This window comes from Lissotriton helveticus, chromosome 7 (genome assembly GCF_964261635.1).
Source record: "Lissotriton helveticus chromosome 7, aLisHel1.1, whole genome shotgun sequence".
Classification (NCBI taxonomy): Eukaryota; Metazoa; Chordata; class Amphibia; order Caudata; family Salamandridae; genus Lissotriton; species Lissotriton helveticus.
In genome coordinates, this window is record NC_136068.1 from 1,589,570,817 (window position 1) to 1,589,591,160 (window position 20,344).

The 20,344-nt window shown below is 42.7% G+C and overlaps 1 protein-coding gene across 1 annotated transcript in view; it reads left to right on the forward strand.

The window, feature by feature from the left end:
- The window catches only part of LOC144769590 (uncharacterized), a 75,036-nt gene extending 56,568 nt beyond the window's left edge, over nucleotides 1-18,468 (forward strand). Inside the window, exon 5 of the mRNA XM_078653748.1 lies at nucleotides 17,618-18,468. Within this exon, the coding sequence (XP_078509874.1) occupies nucleotides 17,618-17,738 (121 nt within the window). The 3' untranslated portion in view covers nucleotides 17,739-18,468. The remainder of the gene's footprint in view (nucleotides 1-17,617) is intronic.
- The last annotated feature ends 1,876 nt before the right edge of the window (nucleotides 18,469-20,344 follow it).

Genomic DNA, 20,344 nt, shown 5'->3' on the forward strand with positions numbered 1-20,344 from the left:
TGAACGAATTGTTAAGATATTCCATTCTTCTCATTTACTCGTGATCTGTGAGTGAGTAAAATGTATGCGGAGAAACAGTAGTAGGGGGAGATAGAGGAACAGAAGTGGGAACAGGTACTAACTGTAGGATGTGAATAAGCCACCCTATGCATGCTAATAAACTACATAAACATACTAAAATACACAATGCTACGCCACAACGACTAAATAATAATTTTTTATAATGAGTTCTCTTCGTCATTTTAATATTGCTTCCTTTCCCTGTGCTATCCATTACTCTAAAGGCGTTGCTCACGATAATCTTCCTTAATCACTTGGCTGTGGTTGTTAGCCGTCCTATGACACTGCAAGTCCTGTTGACCTAGTCACTATTCAGGTCACAGCTCAAGACTCCTACCGTGACCCTGCAACTTGATGGATAAAGGGAAAAAAAGGAATCAAGAAAATCAAAGTCAATTGTCTTTAGGCGATCTCTTTCTGAGATTATATCGTCTCTTTCCAGGTATTGTCTGGTCCTTGAATAAATGTTCGGGATCTGTTGTGTTGAGTCTCAGATGTACAGGTACAGCTTCCTGTAAGACGTCATCGTCTTCCTTCTCTGAGCTAGTCCAATCCAGGCGTGCACTGCTGAACGGTACGAACCTGGGTACCTTCTCACACTCACTATCACCGACACCTTCTCGGACCCACTGGTCATAAGGTAAAGGCAATGGTACCCTTTTGCAATGCACGCCGTGGATCCAGTTTTTCTTTCCCAGGACCTTGACAGCTGTACAAGTTGTGAGTAACACTTGTCTCGGCGGCCCCCAGCGAGGTTCCAAGTTCTTTTTCCTCTGGAAGTTTTTCAGACACACCCAGTCCCCTGGCTGGATGGAGTGTCCGGGATCTGAGGAGACCTCCGGCAAAGCGTTTTGGACCTGTTGACGAATAACATGCAATTTAGTGGTGAGATCATGCAAGTAGTCAACCAACAATGGGTACGGAATATCTGAATACTTTTTGGGTCTGGGGACTCCCCAGATATTAGCTGGGCGTCCGAAAACAATCTCGTATGGGCTAAGTCGCAAGCGAGAATGAACAGTCATTCTAGTTGAAAGGAGTGCCAAGGGCAAGGCATCAGGCCAAGAAAGACCTGCGTTGGCCTGAATCTTTGCTAATTTAAGTTTGAGAGTGCCGTTAAGGCATTCCACCAGACCCGCTGACTGAGGATGGTTTGCCGCATGGAATTTCTGTCTAATACCTAAACCTACACACACCTTCTGCATAATTTGACCTAGAAATTCACTTCCATTGTCACTCCAGACAATGCACGGCAAACCAAACCTCTGGAAGAATTCTTTCAGAAGTATTTTTGCAGTGGACAAGGCAGTGTTGTCCTTTAGGGGGTAGGCCTCTATCCATCTGGAAAAGGCACAAACCACCACCAGGACATACTTGAGGTTGTTAAAACGTTCCATATGAATATAGTCTATTTGTAGTACCTCGAATGGGTATGTAGGGGGTGCAAAGTGACCTGCTGGAGTTGGAGTTCCCTTTCCTGGATTGTGCATCAAACAAACAATGCAGTGTTTCACCACATTTTCTGCACATTTAGGAATACCTTCATTTTGCCATACTGGAGCTAAAAGCTTGCATATACCCCTTGCATTAATATGGGCTGGTCCATGAGCCATAGTAACTACAGGCAGTACATACGCATCTGGTAACAACCATCGTTGATGCTCTGACAATTCCGTCCAACATCCCATACTATCCAACATTCCCGTACTCTCTCTCCACATTCTCAATTCTTTCTCGGTGGCCTCCTTCTGAATCGCTTTCACGCTTTCCACTGTGTCTTCACACATACCACCTTCTGCGACCCATCTTGCAGCGCCTGCAACATACATGCGACTTTCAACATTCCTCGCTGTTTCCCTCGCTATTTCATCTGCAAATGCATTTCCTTGACCCACGTCATCAGTAATCTTTTTATGTGCACTGCACTTCACAATCGCTATTTGAGTGGGCAAAACAAGTGATTCAAGAAGGTCAGTTACCAACTGACCATGCTGTATCTTGGTGCCGTGGGAGGTAAAGAATCCTCTTTCCTTCCACAAACGACCAAAACTATGGGCAACGCCAAATGCATATTGACTGTCAGTATAGACAGTCACTCTTTTCCCTTTCGCCAACACACATGCTCTTGTAAGCGCAATTAATTCTGCAGCTTGCGCTGAATTTTGCAAAATGTGTGCAGTTTCTACCACTGTGTGCAAAGTCGTCACTGCATAAGCAGCTGTAGTTTCGCCATTAGGAAGCATGAAGCAAGACCCATCTACCCATAGGATCCCATCCGGATCCTCAAGTGGTGTATCCTTCAGGTCTATTCGACCCTTCGTTTCTTCCTCAGTGCGAAGAAAACAATCATGCTGATCTTGTACATGTATCTCATCCAAAATAGGTAACAATGTTGCTGGATTCAGAACATTACATCTTTTTATATGTATATGGCTAGCTAGAAGTGTCAACTCATATCCAGACAAACGGGCGCTCGTTAAGTGCTGAGTTCTCGTCCTGTTAAGAAGAGTATCTACTGCATGTGGCACCATAACATTTAAGAGTATGATCTAACACTAGTCCAGCAGATTGACGAACAGAAATTGCCGCTGCTGCTGTTGCTCTAAGGCAACTAGGTAATGCCTTAGCTACTGGATCTAATGTTGCCGAAAAAAAGGCACACGGCCTTTGTTTGTCGCCGAATTGTTGCGTCAGGACTGATAATGTGCAACCTTCCCTTTCATGGACGTAAAGCGTGAAAGGTTTAATGTAATTGGGAGTACCCATCACAGGAGCAGAACACAAAGCAGCACGCAGATCAGAAAAGCTCTTTTGACACTCATCTGTCCAAGGAAGAGGCTGGGGCGAATCTTTAAGTGTAAGTGCCAACAGAGGTTTAGCAAGTAGGGAAAAATTCGGAATCCACTGTCTACAGTAAGAGGTAATGCCCAAGAAAGCACGCACTTCTCTTTGTGTGGACGGTACAGGCATCCGTGCAATTGCATGAATACGTTCTAGGGTCAATCGTCTTCCCTCCTTCGACAAGAGATTACCTAAATAGGTAACTTCTTGTCAGCAATATTGCAACTTAGAAGATGATACTTTATGATGAAGATCAGACAAATGTCGCAAGAGCGATACAGTAGCATTTTTACAGACATTTTCCGAATCAGCAGCCACTAGTAAATCATCCACATATTGGATAAGAGTAGCACCCGGGGGCAAAGAAAAGGTGTCAAGCTGAGACTTCAAAGCTTGGCTGTATATGGAAGGACTTTCACAATAGCCTTGAGGTGCACGCTTAAACCGGAAGCTTCGGCCTCCGAGAGAGAAGCCGAAGAGATCCCTACTTTCTTCAGCAATAGGAATGCTAAAGAAAGCATTCTTGAGATCAATAACTGAAAACCAGACCGCTGAAGCAGGAATCATAGTAAGCAAGGCAGTTATATCTGGCACAACAGGGAACTGAGGGACAACAATTTTGTTGACCTCTCGAAGATCAATTACAAAACGGTACACAGGTGGCTGAGAGGGATCAGTACGTTTAAGAATAGGCAAAACAGGACTATTGCAAACATTCCCTCTAGTCTCTTCAACCACACCCTTCGGACCCAAATCGTGAACAATGGCCAACAATGCTCTCTCACCATCACTAGATATTTTATATTGAGGGACACGTGGCATCTTAACATTGGGCTTAACTGTAATCACATACGGTGGAATTTGCAACAAACCAACATCATTCGGACCCGTGGCCCAAAGCATAGCAGGAAGTGAACGCAATTCAGGTGGTAGCTGTTCTTTAGATAGATACATAGGAGAAGTCAATTTAGCACCCAAAGTGAGATGCACACCAGAGGGTGAACAATACAGCGTAGCATGTAAACGCTTCAATAAGTCAAAACCCAATAAATTCTCTCCACAACCCGTTGTTAAAAGGAGTGGAGCTTCCAAATCGTATGGACCAATAGAAATGGGCAAAGGACAAGAAATCGGATTTGAAACTGGGGCGCCAGAGAATCCTACAGAAACATTTGTTGAGCCAGACAAAGGTGCCCCAGGAAGTTTAGAATGCATTATGGAACTTCTCATTGCACCAGTATCCAAGAGAAATGGTTCTGTAACACCTAATGCCATAACATTAACATAAGGTCCTTCCTGATCCACTGGAACTGATACGACTCCCTTACTTTGCCTATGGCTGTCCTAGCTAGTATGAAAATCAACATCCTCATTATCAAGACAATAGTCATCATTGTAATATTGAGCAGATTGGGAAGTCTGCCGATCAAAATAATTTGTAGAATCCTGAGAGGGAGAGGGACGTCGTTCCTGAGTCGACGCACCACGTCCTCTACCTCTAGATATGGACCGAGAATCACCACGACCCCGTGGTGCTAATTGTCCACCATACCGTTGCAGTAAAATCAGACAAGCATTCTTAAAATGACCGTCTTCCTTACAGTAGGCACACTGATTAGGACCCAACGGAACTCGTGGAACTGAGGGTACCGGTTTCTGCAACAACCTCTGAAACTGCAGAGGCTGTTGAGATTGGGGCTGGGCAGAACGAGAGGGATAAGCTTGTTGCAGAAGAACCTTCGTTTTTAATTCTTTAGTCTTTTTCTCCGCTTTCTCCTTATCTTCCTTATCCCTATTTTCATAATATTGGGCAGTAGCCAATATCTGAGCAGTGGAAGAAACAGCCCATGAACTCTCTGATTGTTTCAATTTATGTGATAATTCTGGAAGTAAATTAAAAACAAATTTGTCTACGAACAATCGCTGTCCACCTTCAGTACTGATGTCTTGACCACTATGGTCGATGAAAGTCTCCTCGAACCTAGTAAAGAAGTCGGCGACACTTTCATCCGTCTTTTGCTTACACGCGGCTAACTTATCCCAATTAACGCGCACTGCAGGCATCATAATTTTCATCGAATCTATTATTTTTCCAGGCAATTCCGTAATCAAGTCATCTGGTTTGGCACCACCTATTTGTCCTGCATCCGCAGCTGTAATAGCAGCCCAATTACCGCCTAAAGCTGCATCATGATCCTGTTTACAAATCTTGGCCCATATTGCTTGGGGGACTGCATTTCCCATAAGTAAATCAATGTCTGCCAAATTCATAATGCAAGCGTCAACAGTCTGGGACAACTCTTTATAATACCCAGCAGGATTCTTACGAGGGTCCGGTAAAGACTGTTTGAGTGCCAAAACTTCTGACCTTTTCCAAGGGTCATGTACCCATATACGCTGAAAATGAGCAGGGACACCAGGATTAGCAGCTGCTTGAGGAACCTCATCTCTCCATATCGGTGGAACTTCTCACATTGGATATTGTGCCGTCTTACGACGAACGTGGGATCAGGCTCAAGAGAATTTTGAGAGAAAAAGGCGGATCGAAAAGTAACAAGCTTCTGAACAGCACGTTCTACAGCAGGACCTACAATAAGTCCCTTATCAAATTGATCCTGTATGTCGAATAAATCCCGAGGAGGTAAATCTAGATCCACATCTCCCCATTCTTTAATTAGAGTATTGCACATAGCATTGAACACGTATCTCTGTGTAGGCGTGTTCCATTGCAGAAAAGTATCTAAAATATCACGTACACTGTACTGTACACTGCTCATAATCCAATTATGAGCAAGAGAATCTAATTTAGTCCGTTCTCCTAGACGATGCTGGAGAAAAGTAGAGAGGCCCAAGGAAAGGTGACAAAAGACCTGAAACAGTATCGACTAAACGTTGTCTGGCTGTAGGGGAATCTGACACCAAAACAGGAGACAGTGTATTCTGCAAAACAGAAGAAGAATCTGTAGCAAAGGAAACGACAGATGGAGGAGGTTGAGGCACAGAAGATTGGGGTACTGAAGTCGCTGGCAAAGGGGGCGGAACTGGAATCACAGGAATAGGCAATTGTGCAGGAACCAAAACAGCTGGATTAACAGCAGGTTGTAATGGCGGTGCATTGGCACCTAACACATAAGGTAGGGGTAATGTCAACAGACGGGACATAAAAGAATCATCACTCTTCGATACAGTAGGTAACACAGGATAACACCTATCTATTGCCATACGATGTTGTCTTTCCGACACCTCAATCACCTGATCGGCTTCGTCATTTTTAAATTGTTGGGCAGCCTGTAGAATCGACATACTCTGCTCTTTCTTATCTTTCTTCATTTGCTTAATTTCTTTCTGTTTGGCTTCCTTACGCCATAGGCGGAAAGAGTCAAACATTGCCGGCCGGGCTTTTCTCTTGAATAGAATTGTTTCCAAATTGTTTAATATATCGGGCTCAAAAGAACCATTTTGTGGCCACTGTAAAACACCATCGTTTTTAGTGTATCGGATCCATGTTTCGTTGAAAACAATAGGACCCAGACCATGCTTCGAGTAAAGCTCGTAAGTAGGAGTTCCAACTGGAGGAATCCTCTAGCCGGGAATCCCTAGAACAACCAAAACAACAAAATGTCTTAAATTTGCTAAATCTAGGCATTTCGTAACGAACTGGACTGCCTTACAAACGTCAAGGGATTTTCGGACAATAGAGTCACAGCACAAACGTACTTACCCCTTGGCTTCGGTTAGCGCGCTAATCGAATAACAAAAACAAAAACAAAGAGTGGGCGCTACCCACAAATACTTAACTAAATGTTTTTCTCACGCCAACAGATGTCCGTCTAACGTCTCGCGATACCAATCATCACCAAGGGCCAAGGCAGGGCGACAGTCAGGGCAGCAGTCGTCAGCAGCCGTCGGGAAGGAGTAGCCGCGCTTCAAAAGACCTTCGGTCCACTTCGACATGCAGGGGTCGCTCACGTGGTTCGCGAAATCCTCCGGAATTTTTCTTGCGAAGCTCCTCACAACTCTCGGGCAAAAACCACTACCACTGAAGTCGCCCACACGTTGGGCCGCCAATTGGAGAACCTGGCCTTATGGGCCAGGCGGCGCAGGGCACGCCTAAGATCTCCGAGTTCACCTGCCTCGACCGACAGAGACACGAGACACTCTGTTAGGCGTAGAAAAGTAGATTTATTAGCTGCAGCTAAGTACAGGTATCGAAGAAGTACCACACAGGTAGGTTCTCAAGAGACTGCCACTTCAATCCGTGGCGCACAGTCTATTATACAGAACAAGTTTACAATGACAACTCCCAATATACACAAAACTGACAAATAGGAATAGTTCGAAAACAAGCTATCGGATGTCTAAAACACACCCTCCTTTCAGACCCCGTGTGCTCTCCTCCCCTCAGGTTAATCAACACTAGTGCCCGTAATTCAATTTGCAGGTGGCAAACACGTGTAGAATGCTTCAAAAGAAGGGCTATGTAACAAGAGAACGCAGGGAGAGAATAGTGAAGGCCAGTTAAACAAGATAGAAAATGAGAATAATGGTGGGACCCGAACAGTGCAGTAAAACATGGATTAATCAGTCTAGACATGGCTTTGCAAACACGGAGAGACCCTGACATCAGTGCTGCACACAAGGACAAGGGTTATTCTTTAACGGAAAGACACAGAGCAGCTGAAAAAGCAGAATGACCATTTCACCGCGTTAGCCGTGCTGCCTGAGTGAGGCAACATAAAATGGCGGCTAAACACAAAATGGCAGCTGTAGCGAAGCGGGGCCGAAAACTACGTAACCTCAAGTAGGCTTGCATTACACTCCCGGATTCGCCAATGTTAGTCCCAAGTGGGTAGATGTAGGAAACCTGTGATTCCATGCTCCGCTTTGTGGCTGTCAGTGAAACATGAGCAGGCGTTTCCTGCACACGCCTGCCCGCTCCTCGATCCAGTTCTCAACACACCTGTGTAAGATGGGACCCGCTCTTAAAAGATGAGCGGTGGGCCTCACTCCACGACCGTGGCCGGCCGATATAAATCCAAAACATGGCAGGGTTGCACCGTTTGGAGGAAGCCACTCAAGGAAACAATCTGTTTTCCAAAATTTTTTACTGGCAGCCTGCAAACATAGATTACAAAAGGCTCTGACATCAAAGTTTCTTACGCTGGACGCGTTTCGGGAACCTCATGTCCCTTCTTCTGCAGCGTTAATGTCGGCAAGTAATGTATGCAAAGTTTAAACGTCCGCGCCATCAAATATATACCCGCCCCTAGGCATGGTTCTCTGAAAGGCATCTTGGCTCTTGTAGTGCGGCGCTGTTTTCATCCTCAGTAGGCTTGCATTACACTCCCAGCGTAAGAAACTTTGATGTCAGAGCCTGTTGTAATCTATGTTTGCAGGCTGCCAGTAAAAAAATTTGGAAAACAGATTGTTTCCTTGAGTGGCTTCCTCCAAGCGCTGCAACCCTGCCATGTTTTGTATATATATATATATATATATATATATTACCTATTGGCGATAGCCAGTAGGTATATATAGTTAGGACCTAGTTTCCATAGGAAATCCACAACATTCTATTGGGAATAACTTTGGCGTCGATTAAGGAAATTGCGTGAAATTTTCCAAAATTGGCCAGCTCAGTTCTGCTTCTTCCCTGAAAGTTTTGGGGGGATTCGTCAAGCGGGGGCCGAGAAAAAAGGGGGGTCCCAAAACGTATTTTCCCCATGTTCATTTCGATAGGACGTTCAGACACGGCTACAGCCCGAACCGCTGAATGGAATTACACCAAACTTTGCAAAATTGTAGGGACTGGTACGCAGAAGTGCCTTCTCTATATTTGGTGAAAATTGCTCCAGTGGTTTTTATGGAAATTAACTTCAAAAACACATATATATCTATATAGGCTTACTGTAAGCTTACTGTACTCTGTACCTTCCCGAGTACGAGCTGCATTCTGATTGGCTGCCAATGTCTGTCAACACTCCAAAACAGAAATTGTTGCCAGCCATCTTGTACCTCGGTAGACTGAGGCACAGGAAAGCAGAAAAACAAACGTGTAGAACTCAAAAAGGGGGCAGGGTAGAAGCACCCTGACCCCCTAGGCCTGCTCAGGGGGTCCCACAAGGACCCCCCAGACCCCTCCAAATTTTTTGGGGGGGGGGGAAATCGCGAGGTACGCGTGAGATCTGATTGGCTGTCAGCACTTCATCCAAGAAGTGTTGGCAGCCATCTTGGGACCAATATACATGATAGCACCTCATTAAAAAGCATTGTAGTTAATAGAGGGTTTTAGGACTTTAGTTACATTTTAAATCATTTATTGATGTACCATACTCATTTTAGGAATTGTGGTGTGTTCTAAGGTGATTTTACCATGTGAAAAAGCCTTCTGCTGGGATATCATGAATCATGTTTGAAAGACAACTATTATCTCATGCTTTTCCCACAGGGGTTTGGAAGGGGATCTATAAGCTAAACTGAAAGCATATTTTCTGTAAATTCACATTATTCCACTCACTTATTACAAAGGTATGGCACACCTGAAGCCATCTTGATTGGAATAAAGTGGTAACTCTTAAAACATTTAATTTAAAAAGGAACTAATGAGGGGGTATATTTTGCCATAGGAAGTATGATTAGTGCTGCAGAAAGAAAAATTAGGGCACATTTTGAGTGACTTCTCGAATCCTCTTCTATTTCATTAACAAATTCTGACATGCAGTCTCCCAAGATGGTCACCAGAGACAAAAGAGCCCAAATGTAGCCCAAATATCACCCAGATGTAGCTCAAGTATAGCCCAATGACAGAATGTCCCAGAGTGTTCTAAAGAACAACTAGAGCGCTAACAGTCTTACTTATGACAAAAGGCATGGCTTGGCAGTTTGGGCTGGACTGTTCCCATGAGGCTCAATTTTGTTTGATAAACGAGTATGCAGAATCAGCAGTATACGAAAAATGTATATGTGAGAGGGTAATGAATAATGTACATCTCACGTTCTAGCGTACTTGTTTAATTGAGTGGTTTACACTGTTATTTAACATCATTACATGTAAATAGAAGGTGATTATACTAATAACAATCAAATACCACTCTAAGATGGCGCTGATTATTGTCAGCCGACCAGTAGTCCTTCCTTGAATGAGGTGAATGTGTTTAAAAACATGCCGATGTCCGGTGGCTACCGACATCGAAAAAGGCTGTGTGCCGAAACGCGAGGGAGTCTGTCTTTGTCTGTTTGAGAATAAAAAGCAACCCTGGAAATTGAAAATTTCGTGAGTGTGGGTAATTCTTTGCTACGTGGAGGATTTGAGCAGAATATTGGCGGTGTCCACAGCCGCTACCCGCACCCGTTGTTGAGTGCACCGAACTTGTGGAGCAACTGAGCAGAAACTCCGTAACTGATTTTTTGGTGCACCGCGCTAACCACGAGGAGAAAATTGTCAAGCCGTATATAGCCGTACCAGCTGTGGGGGAACGAGGAGCGGTGCTTCGGAGGAGGCGCGGCGAGCCGGAAGACCCGCAATTGGGTGAGCAACAACGTCTTTCTCCTTCTGCCCTGAAAGTAAAAGGCAGTAATGTGAGGCAGCGCGACGTAAGGAATTTCATTTCCAGAGGTATTTGCTTACGAACTGAATTATATTGTCCCAGACAACAGCCACTAGAAACAGACATGTTTTGTGAGTCAACCAGGCACGAAGATGCTAAAGGCATGTTTAGAAAATCGAATGCAGGCGAAGCTCAAGCAATCGCACCAGATCCTAAACAACCAAAGACGAAGTTTAGCGAAACTATGTTAAAATTGGAGCGCTTGTATGAGCGCGAAGTCAGAAAGTGGTGGGAGGCGACCAGTCTACAGGGGTACATTGAGGTGGACATAGTCCCAAGAGGATTACGGGTATGTACTGTCCCTTCATATGAGAACCCTGATCCTCAACTACTTAGGGACTGGGCAGAACACACGGCTCACTACTGCAAAAGGACATTAGGATTACTTGTGAAATACGCATGGAGCGACCGTGAGAAAACATTAGCGGAAATCAAACAGCTAGAAGAGGAACTTCGCAACGAGGAAGATGATAATAAAAAAATAACTGAAGCAATGGATAAAATGAAACCTAGATTATTGAAGTACGGCAAAAAATCAAAACCCGTAAACAAGAAAAATTCCAACGGGATGAACGAGATTACTCCCAGGGCAGAGTGCTAACCTATGCAAACAAAATTGACGTTTCACGAAAAGAACTAAGTTCTAGAAAAATAACATCAGTCCAAACAGTGGAGACATCAGAATCAGATCTGACAGGCAGTGAATCGTGCGATGAACACACAGCACAGCCTGCAAGTGGTCCAAGTAAGCAGACCCCTTTTCAGACAGAATTCCAAGTCATCAAGCACTGCTGGCTACGAGGGGGGAAGAACAAGCCCCCAGAAACAAACGCAAATGTAAACGCAGGAGGACAAGAAGATCAGGCGGTGGGAGGAAAACCAAAGAATCCAACTTGGACCAACCGCAGACGGAACAGGAGATAAAAGAAATGACTAATCTAACAGTGGTAAATCTAACAACTAGACCACTTACCGACGCGGAACACGAAGTCCTAAGCCTTGGTCTGGCATTCTGCCCTGACTCACGTCTAGAATACACGCAAACAAGGATTGATCTATTTAGCTTTGTGAGAAAGCTAAAACTACATAAATATTTCAAAACTAGGACTCATTTAAAATCGATGAAAAGGCCAGAGGCAAGACTAACTGCCACTGACAGTCTTGTAGTAAATGATCTTCCAGGTATAGAAACACTTGAAGATTTAAGAAACGAGGGAACATTGGATAATGTAGTCAGCCAAGATGTAATGCAACGGGCAATCAATGCGGGGATTGAACAAGACAAAGAGGAAAGCCCATATAAACCATGCTCAACTTTCAACCCGCAAATGCCGTTTGATGCCCTGGATACTTTTTCGGAAGCAATGATAAAAGATCTTCAGCAATTCCGAAAAAAACAGAACACTGGAAAATTCGGCTCCAATCTATCCCAGGAAGAGACGAAAGCACTGAACACCTTGGCAAACGACAAATCAATCATTGTAAATCCCTCAGACAAGGGGGGAAATGTGGTAGTACAAACTAGAGAACAATATTTTTGTGAGGCAATGAGACAATTATCGGATGTAAGGTGTTATCAGAAAACCACTTTTAAGGCTTACCAACAAAGCATCCAAGCATATGACGAACTTATAAACAAGTGGTACAAAACAGGTATGCTTGGCAATGAAGAACACCTTTACCTACGAAGCTCCAATCCCATCTGCCCCACATTCTACCACATTCCAAAACTACATAAGGACAATCTGCACCCCCCCGGAAGACCTATTGTGTCGTCGGTCCAGGGACTAACTGAACATGTCTCAAGGTTTCTTGACTTTTTTCTGGCTAGCTTGGTAACTAAATTATCTCCCTACATTAAGGACACCAAGGATTTTTTAACCAAGATCCAAAATGTACAATGGCAATCTGACTACTTACTTATTGTCCTGGATATAACAAGTCTTTACACTTGTATTGAACATTCAAAGGGAATTGAAGCAGTAACAGCAAATTTGAAAAAAAGACAGCTAAGATATGCACAACATAATTGTATGTTAATTGAGTTTCTGCAATTTTGTTTGAACAATAATATCTTCCTCTTTGAGGACACCTATTTCAAACAAGTGTCTGGAACGGCGATGGGCACCTGCTTCGCTCCCAGCTATGCGAACTTGTTCGTGGGCTGGTGGGAGGAGCAGGTGTCCAGAACCTACAGGGACGACAGGTCCAGCGGCTCGGTGATGAAATGGCATCGATATATCGATGATTTATTCATCATCTGGCATGGAACTGAGGAGACTGCACGTCATTACATTACATACTTGAATGACAATGATTACAATTTGCATTTCACGGGAACAATCAGTCCGACTTCTGTGGACTATTTGGACCTGAGAGTACAAGTTGTTGGGGGTAAGATCGAAACCTCACTATACCAGAAGGCCACTGCTGGTAATTCGATATTGCATGCAACTAGCAGCCACCCCCCCAAACTGGTGCAAAGTATCCCCTATGGGGAATTGCTTAGACTCAGGATAAATTGCACATGTGATGATGCCTTTGAAATTGCAGCCACCGAAAGTGTAGCCAGATTCGTTGTAAGAGGCTATAATCCTACTACCCTGAACAAAACACTTTGCAAAGTATGAGCCATGACCAGGGACAGTCTACTCGAACAACAGAGAGACAAAAAAACTGATGGAGGGAAATTTAGATTAATTACCCCATATTCAGCGGAAGCAAATCACCTCAAGCATATGCTGAAGAAAAATTGGCATATTCTAAAAGCAGACAGTGTTATAGGTGAGGATGTCCCCATCTATCCTCTGGTCACATTTAAAAAGGCTAGATCCATCCGTGACCACTTGGTGCGGAGCCACTTAGACAAGGTACCATCCAAAAGTAATACCTTGAAAAGCATGAAAGGCTTCTTCCCCTGCCATAAGTGAAAGGCATGTTGCAACAGCAAAAGAACGCTCACATACACCATTCAAGATACTGGCATGACCAGGAAAATTAGCAAGTTTATTACTTGCAGTACACCATATGTGGTGTACTGTCTTGTCTGCCCATGTGGGCTGAAGTATATAGGCAGCACAGTGCACCCATTTAAAATCCGAATCTTAGAGCACATGAGGGCAATTGATAAGGTGGACCAAGCCTATCCAGTCGCTAGACATTTTGCCGAAGTACACCAAAGCGACCGGAATCAGTTAATGTGCTATGGCTTAGATTCAATTCCTGACAATATCAGAGGAGGGGATAGACTTAAGAAACTTCGCAGACTTGAATCAAGGTACATTATAGACCTGCATACCAAAACACCTTGGGGTATGAATAGTGGTGAAGACCTGATGGTTCACATGGGTACATAAATGCATGTTAATAACAGCTGATTGAATTGCAAAGATGAAATTAGAATTCCTCGCAATTTGTATATATGTATATAACTGTATATGTGTACATAGGCATGGTATTTCAGAGTCTTTTAGGATGAATTGCCTCTTGGAATTTTGTTTGGGTAGTAATTGATTTATGACTCCTGGAAATATGATTTCATTCTGAATTCGGAGTTATAAGATAGATCTGGGTGTGTCCGCGAATCGACTAAACATGAACTTTCTTAGTGAACTGTAGAAATATAAAAGTATAACAATGAAAAAATGAAATATTGAAAAGATACAAGATATAGTTTAAAATTGTCACATGATTAATGACGAAACTATAAGAATGTATATAATGTATATGAATTCAGGAATTGTTGGTTGATTCACTCTGATAAACAGACTAGCATAATATTTCAGGAAGGATAATAGCCGATCCACGGCTCAATTTTGTTTGATAAACGAGTATGCAGAATCAGCAGTATACGAAAAATGTATATGTGAGAGGGTAATGAATAATGTACATCTCACGTTCTAGTGTACTTGTTTAATTGAGTGGTTTACACTGTTATTTAACATCATAACAAGTAAATAGAAGGTGATTATACTAATAACAATCAAATACCACTCTAAGATGGCGCTGATTATTGTCAGCCGACCAGTAGTCCGTCCTTGAATGAGGTGAATGTGTTTAAAAACATGCCGATGTCCGGTGGCTACCGACATCGAAAAAGGCTGTGTGCCGAAACGGCTCCATAAACATGAGGAGCGCATTAAAGTGAGAAAAATTCACAAATTTGCGAGGGATCTGAATGACTACACAACTGGCCAAATATATACATTTTCCCGCAAATTTGACAAAGCGAGGCAATCCAAACTGACCAAGAAAACGGTCAGGGTTGATGGCGTAGCAAGTGCCAACCCAGTGGAAGAACAGAGCGAGAACTCTGATGGGGAATCACTCTCTTTGGCCAGCACTTCGAGCACCTCGCTTTCAGATCTCAGTAATGCAGAAGGAGGCCACATGGGTAGAATCCTTAACCTTGCGGAAGAGATTGATTTTTTAGTGGAGGACCGGTTGCAAACATTGCGACCCAGAGTACGAAAGAATCACAATGCAAAAGGCGCAATGCAAAACGTCACGCAAGACGAAAAAAACGAAAAGCCTCAGCAGCAGCCACAAAAAAAGAAGAGGCAATGGTACAACAAAAGGAAATAATAAGGGACTGTACCATCACGAACCTCACCAGCGTGGTTCTATCAACGGCTGAAGAACAACTTTTAGCCCTGGGATTGAACTTTTGTCCTGAGAGTTCTTTTAATTACACAAACACCAGAGCGGATGTTTTTAAGTTCATTCGCAAAACTCAAGAAATTCTTTTCTTCAAAACCGGCAACCAAAGACAAAGAAAAGACTGCCAAACGAACGATGAAAACTGCTGGCAATGCAACAGCGCCAGCAGCACGAGATGCCAGATTGCTTCTGACCCTGTGCGACCTGGGGGAATCCGGGAATTCAACTACAAAGGATGATGTTGCTCCATCCACGCAACGTGAACTTTACAACGTGGACATCTGCCAGAAAGGAGCTGGTGACAGTCCGTTTAAACCGGTAAGCACGTTTTTGCCTGTAATGCCAAAAGATGCGGTAGACATTTACCATGAATGTGTCATAGAAGATCTTAAAAAATTAAACCGCGCAGTGCAGGCTCAAACTTACAAAAACAATGCCAAAGTGAATCAATATAACATGTTAATGAAAAAACTGAGTCAGAATCAAGAAGTGGTGATCAACAAATCTGATAAAGGTGGAAATATTGTGTTATGGAATAAGGAAGAATACATTGTAGAAGCCATGAGACAATTAAATGACACCTCTTGTTATGATAGATCAAATGGAATGGCATACAAGCGAGCAAAGGACGATGTAAAAAAGATGCTGATGTCATACAAAAGAAACAATTTGATCTCACAAACTGAGTTTGATTTTTTACATGTTGAACATCCAGTGATACCCATATTATATCTGATCCCTAAAATACACAAACAGAAAGTTCCAACACCTGGCCGACCTATCATCGCGGCCATCAATAGTGTAGGAGAGAATATTTCAAGTGACATTGATTTTTTTCTACAAGACATTGTTAAAAACGTACCGAGTTACATTAAGGACACAGGGGATTTTTTGAAGAAATTGTCCTCTATCATGTGGCAAGAGAATTGGTGTCTACTTACTCTAGATATAGAGTCGTTGTATACGTCAATAGATCATTCTAAAGGTTTAGAAGCAATCAGACATTACCTTGGTCTACGATCATGTGAATACTATGGTCACAACAAAATGTTATGTGAATTAATACATTGGTGCTTGCATAACAATTATTTCATGTTTGCTAAAAGCATATGGAGACAAGTCCGGGGTGTGGCGATGGGATCGTGCTTCTCCCCCAGCTATGCGTGTCTTCACGTGGGCTGGTGGGAGGAGCGCGGTCTCGTTACTACACCGGGATTTCAACATGTGCGATACTGGAAACGGTTTATAGATGATGTTTTCTGCATATGGGAAGGGGATGAGGCTAGTGCTCAGGTTTTTGTCGATGCACTTAACAATAATCAAGAAAATCTTTTCTTCACCTCTAATATCAGTAAGGTACAAGCAGATTTTTTAGATGTTCATCTAATTATTGAAAATAATGCTGTAACCACCTCTCTTTTCCGTAAACCGACAGCTGGAAACAGCATATTACATGCCAGTAGTAACCATCCGCAACATGTGATCAATAATGTCCCATATGGAGAATTGGTGCGGGTCAAGCGAATAAGTAGTACCACTGAAATATTTGAACGAGAAGCCCGAAACACTATCGACAGACTCAAAGCCAGAGGGTACAGTGATAAGGTTTTGAATAGTGCTCTGAGAAGAAGCCGAGAAAAATCTAGGGAATCATTACTCAGATCTGAGGCACCAAAACCCACAACAGAGAACAACACTCCTCGCTTGATTCTGACCTATAGCAAACAAGAAAGACAAATTAGGTCTATTGTTAGAAAACATTGGCCCATTTTGATGACAGATGGTTTTTATAGTGAGTTATTACAAGTTACTCCAACAATAACCTATAAAAAATCATATAGCATGCACAACAGTCTAGTGAAAACCAGCCCAGAGTCAGGTGGTGGCAGTACCTGGCTCAAATACAAAGGCTTTTTCAAATGCTCCACATGTAGGGCGTGCAAGTTCGGTGTGAACACCACTCACTACAGCACGCCGTTTTGTCCCATTAGTAAGACTATTCGAGGTAATTTCAATTGTCACAGTGAGTTTGCAATATATGTCCTGACATGCACCTGTGGTCTGCGATATGTGGGCAGCACCAAGTTACAGGTGCATGTCAGGATCTTGCAACACCTACGTGCAATAGTAAATAACGATAACACATACCCAGTAGCACGCCACTTCAAATCAACTCATAACAATGATCTGTCACAGTTGACATATTTTGTTATAGATGTGGTGGCTCCTCTCAGTCGGGGAGGTGACAGAGAGGGACTCCTAAGGAAAAAAGAAACAGAGTACATAGTGGAGCTGGATAGCAAATATCCTAATGGGCTGAATACAACTGAAGACTTACATCATTTGTTATAACTATTCACATTATTTATGTTGTGTTGTGTAGTATACAGGAAATGTTTATAAGAAACATGAAATAAATCCTTATGTGGATTTTTGTTTTTTTGTTCTTTAAGGGCCTTTCGGATTCAAAAACATCGTATGAAATACAGGAACATTAACTGCATCAAGTTGCACCTATTGGGAACTAGTTGTGAAATTACATCTTTTAAGATAATGAAATTGATAACGAGCTGAGTAAATTGTTAAACTCTCATCCAATAATCATGTACAACTCAGAGAACATTCACTTTTTTGTTATTTGCTAAACACAAAGGTTTTTTATTGGTACTTTGTTGGTTTTTTTCAACTATCTGATATCACTTAGTATGTGTTGCCACTTAGGGTTTGAGTATGGGCAATTGGGGAACTGTTAATATACTTAATCCAGAAAAATTTTGTTCTCGTATATCTATTCTATAGACCAATTTCAATAATAGTTCAGAATTCTTTTTTGGCATAAAAGTCAGAAAATTTAGATGTCTATATCTGTAGATGTTGTATATAGATGTATAGGGATACATCATGTGTAAATATATGTATATAGGAAATATATATTTTTCTATTTGTATATACATTGTTTTAACAATCTTTATTTCTTGGTATGGTCTATAGGAGATGATAATATAATCTTTGTATGATTTCATAGACAAGGATTGGTATATGAGACTAATTTGGATTTTTTGCATTCATGCAGTTATATTTTTTTCCTTGCCCTTTAAGTTTAATGATGGTTGGTGCAGTGATCAGTAACATAGAAAAGTATTTTGTCTATGTCTATGCACCATGTGATTCACTTAGGAGGTGGAGCACTGCAAAGAAAAAAATGTATTTAAATGCGTGCTGACCAGGTGTATGGTGTGTGATCAAGAGCACTAGTTGCTCGAAACACGTCGCCTGAGAGGTGAATAAAATCTACCTTACTGCAGCCTGGGGTCCGTGTCTTCTGTTGCAGGAGTTTTGCGGTTTTGAAGACTTGGTTTTCATATATATATATATATATATATATATATATATATTACCTATTGGCGATAGCCAGTAGGTATATATAGTTAGGACCTAGTTTCCATAGGAAATCCACAACATTCTATTGGGAATAACTTTGGCGTCGATTAAGGAAATTGCGTGAAATTTTCCAAAATTTTGGCCAGCTCAGTTCTGCTCCTTCCCTGAAAGTTTTGGGGGGATTCGTCAAGCGGGGGCCGAGAAAAAAGGGGGGTCCCAAAACGTGTTTTCCCCATGTTAATTTCCATAGGACATTCAGACACGGCTACAGCCCGAACCGCTGAATGGAATTACACCAAACTTTGCAAAATTGTAGGGACTGGTACGCAGAAGTGCCTTTTCTATATTTGGTGAAATTGCTCCAGTGGTTTTTATGGAAATTAACTTCAAAAACACCTATATATCTATATAAGCTTACTGTAAGCTTACTGTACTCTGTACCTTCCCGAGTACCCGCTGCATTCTGATTGGCTGCCAATGTCTGTCAACACTCCAAAACAGAAATTGTTGGCAGCCATCTTGTACCTCGGTAGACTGAGGCACAGGAAAGCAGAAAAACAAACGTGTAGAACTCAAAAAGGGGGCAGGGTAGAAGCACCCTGACCCCCTAGGCCTGTTCAGGGGGTCCCACAAGGAACCCCCCAAATTTTTGGGGGGGGGAAAAATCGCGAGGTACGCGTGAGATCTGATTGGCTGTCAGCACTTCATCCAAGAAGTGTTGGCAGCCATCTTGGGACCAATATACATGATAGCACCTCATTAAAAAGCATTGTAGTTAATAGAGGGTTTTAGGACTTTAGTTACATTTTAAATCATTTATTGATGTACCATACTCATTTTAGGAATTGTGGTGTGTTCTAAGGTGATTTTACCATGTGAAAAAGCCTTCTGCTGGGATATCATGAATCATGTTTGAAAGAAAACTATTATCTCATGCTTTTCCCACAGTGGTTTGGAACGCGATCTATAAGCTAAACTGAAAGCATATTTTCTGTAAATTCACATTATTCCACTCACTTATTACAAAGGTATGGCACACCTAAAGCCATCTTGATTGGAATAAAGTGGTAACTCTTAAAACATTTAATTTAAAAAGGAACAAAATGAGGGGGTATATTTTGCCATAGAAAGTATGATTAGTGCTGCAGAAAGAAAAATTAGGGCACATTTTGAGTGACTTCTCGAATCCTCTTCGATTTCATTAAAAAATTCTGACATGCAGTCTCCCAAGATGGTCACCAGAGACAAAAGAGCCCAAATGTAGCCCAAATATCACCCAGATGTAGCCCAAGTATAGCCCAATGACAGAATGTCCCAGAGTGTTCTAAAGAACAACTAGAGCGCTAACAGTCTTACTTATGACAAAAGGCATGGCTTGGCAGATTGGGCTGGACTGTTCCCATGAGGCACAGGGTCAGACTGATTTGCATATAGCCATGTCTGAACTGGGGTGGCAGAGTGGGCTAAAGAACGGTGATGGATCAAACCCAGATCTTTTGACTGGGTGTGAGTGTTTGATTGGTTCAGATGCTCCGTCCATCACCACCCCCTTTTGTACCGCTTTGGCCGCCATAAGTGTGGCAGGGTATGCTCAGACGTGAGTCCCTTGCTCACTTTGCCACTAGATTCAAGCAAGCCGGGCTGAAGACGGCTGGAATGCCAGAAACCGGTCCTCGGAAGCTTGTTTCCAGTCCTGGGAAGGCATGGCTTGGCAGTTCGGGCTGGACTGTTCCCATGAGGCACAGGGTCAGACTGATTTGCATATAGCCATGTCTGAACTGGGCTGGCAGAGTGGGCTA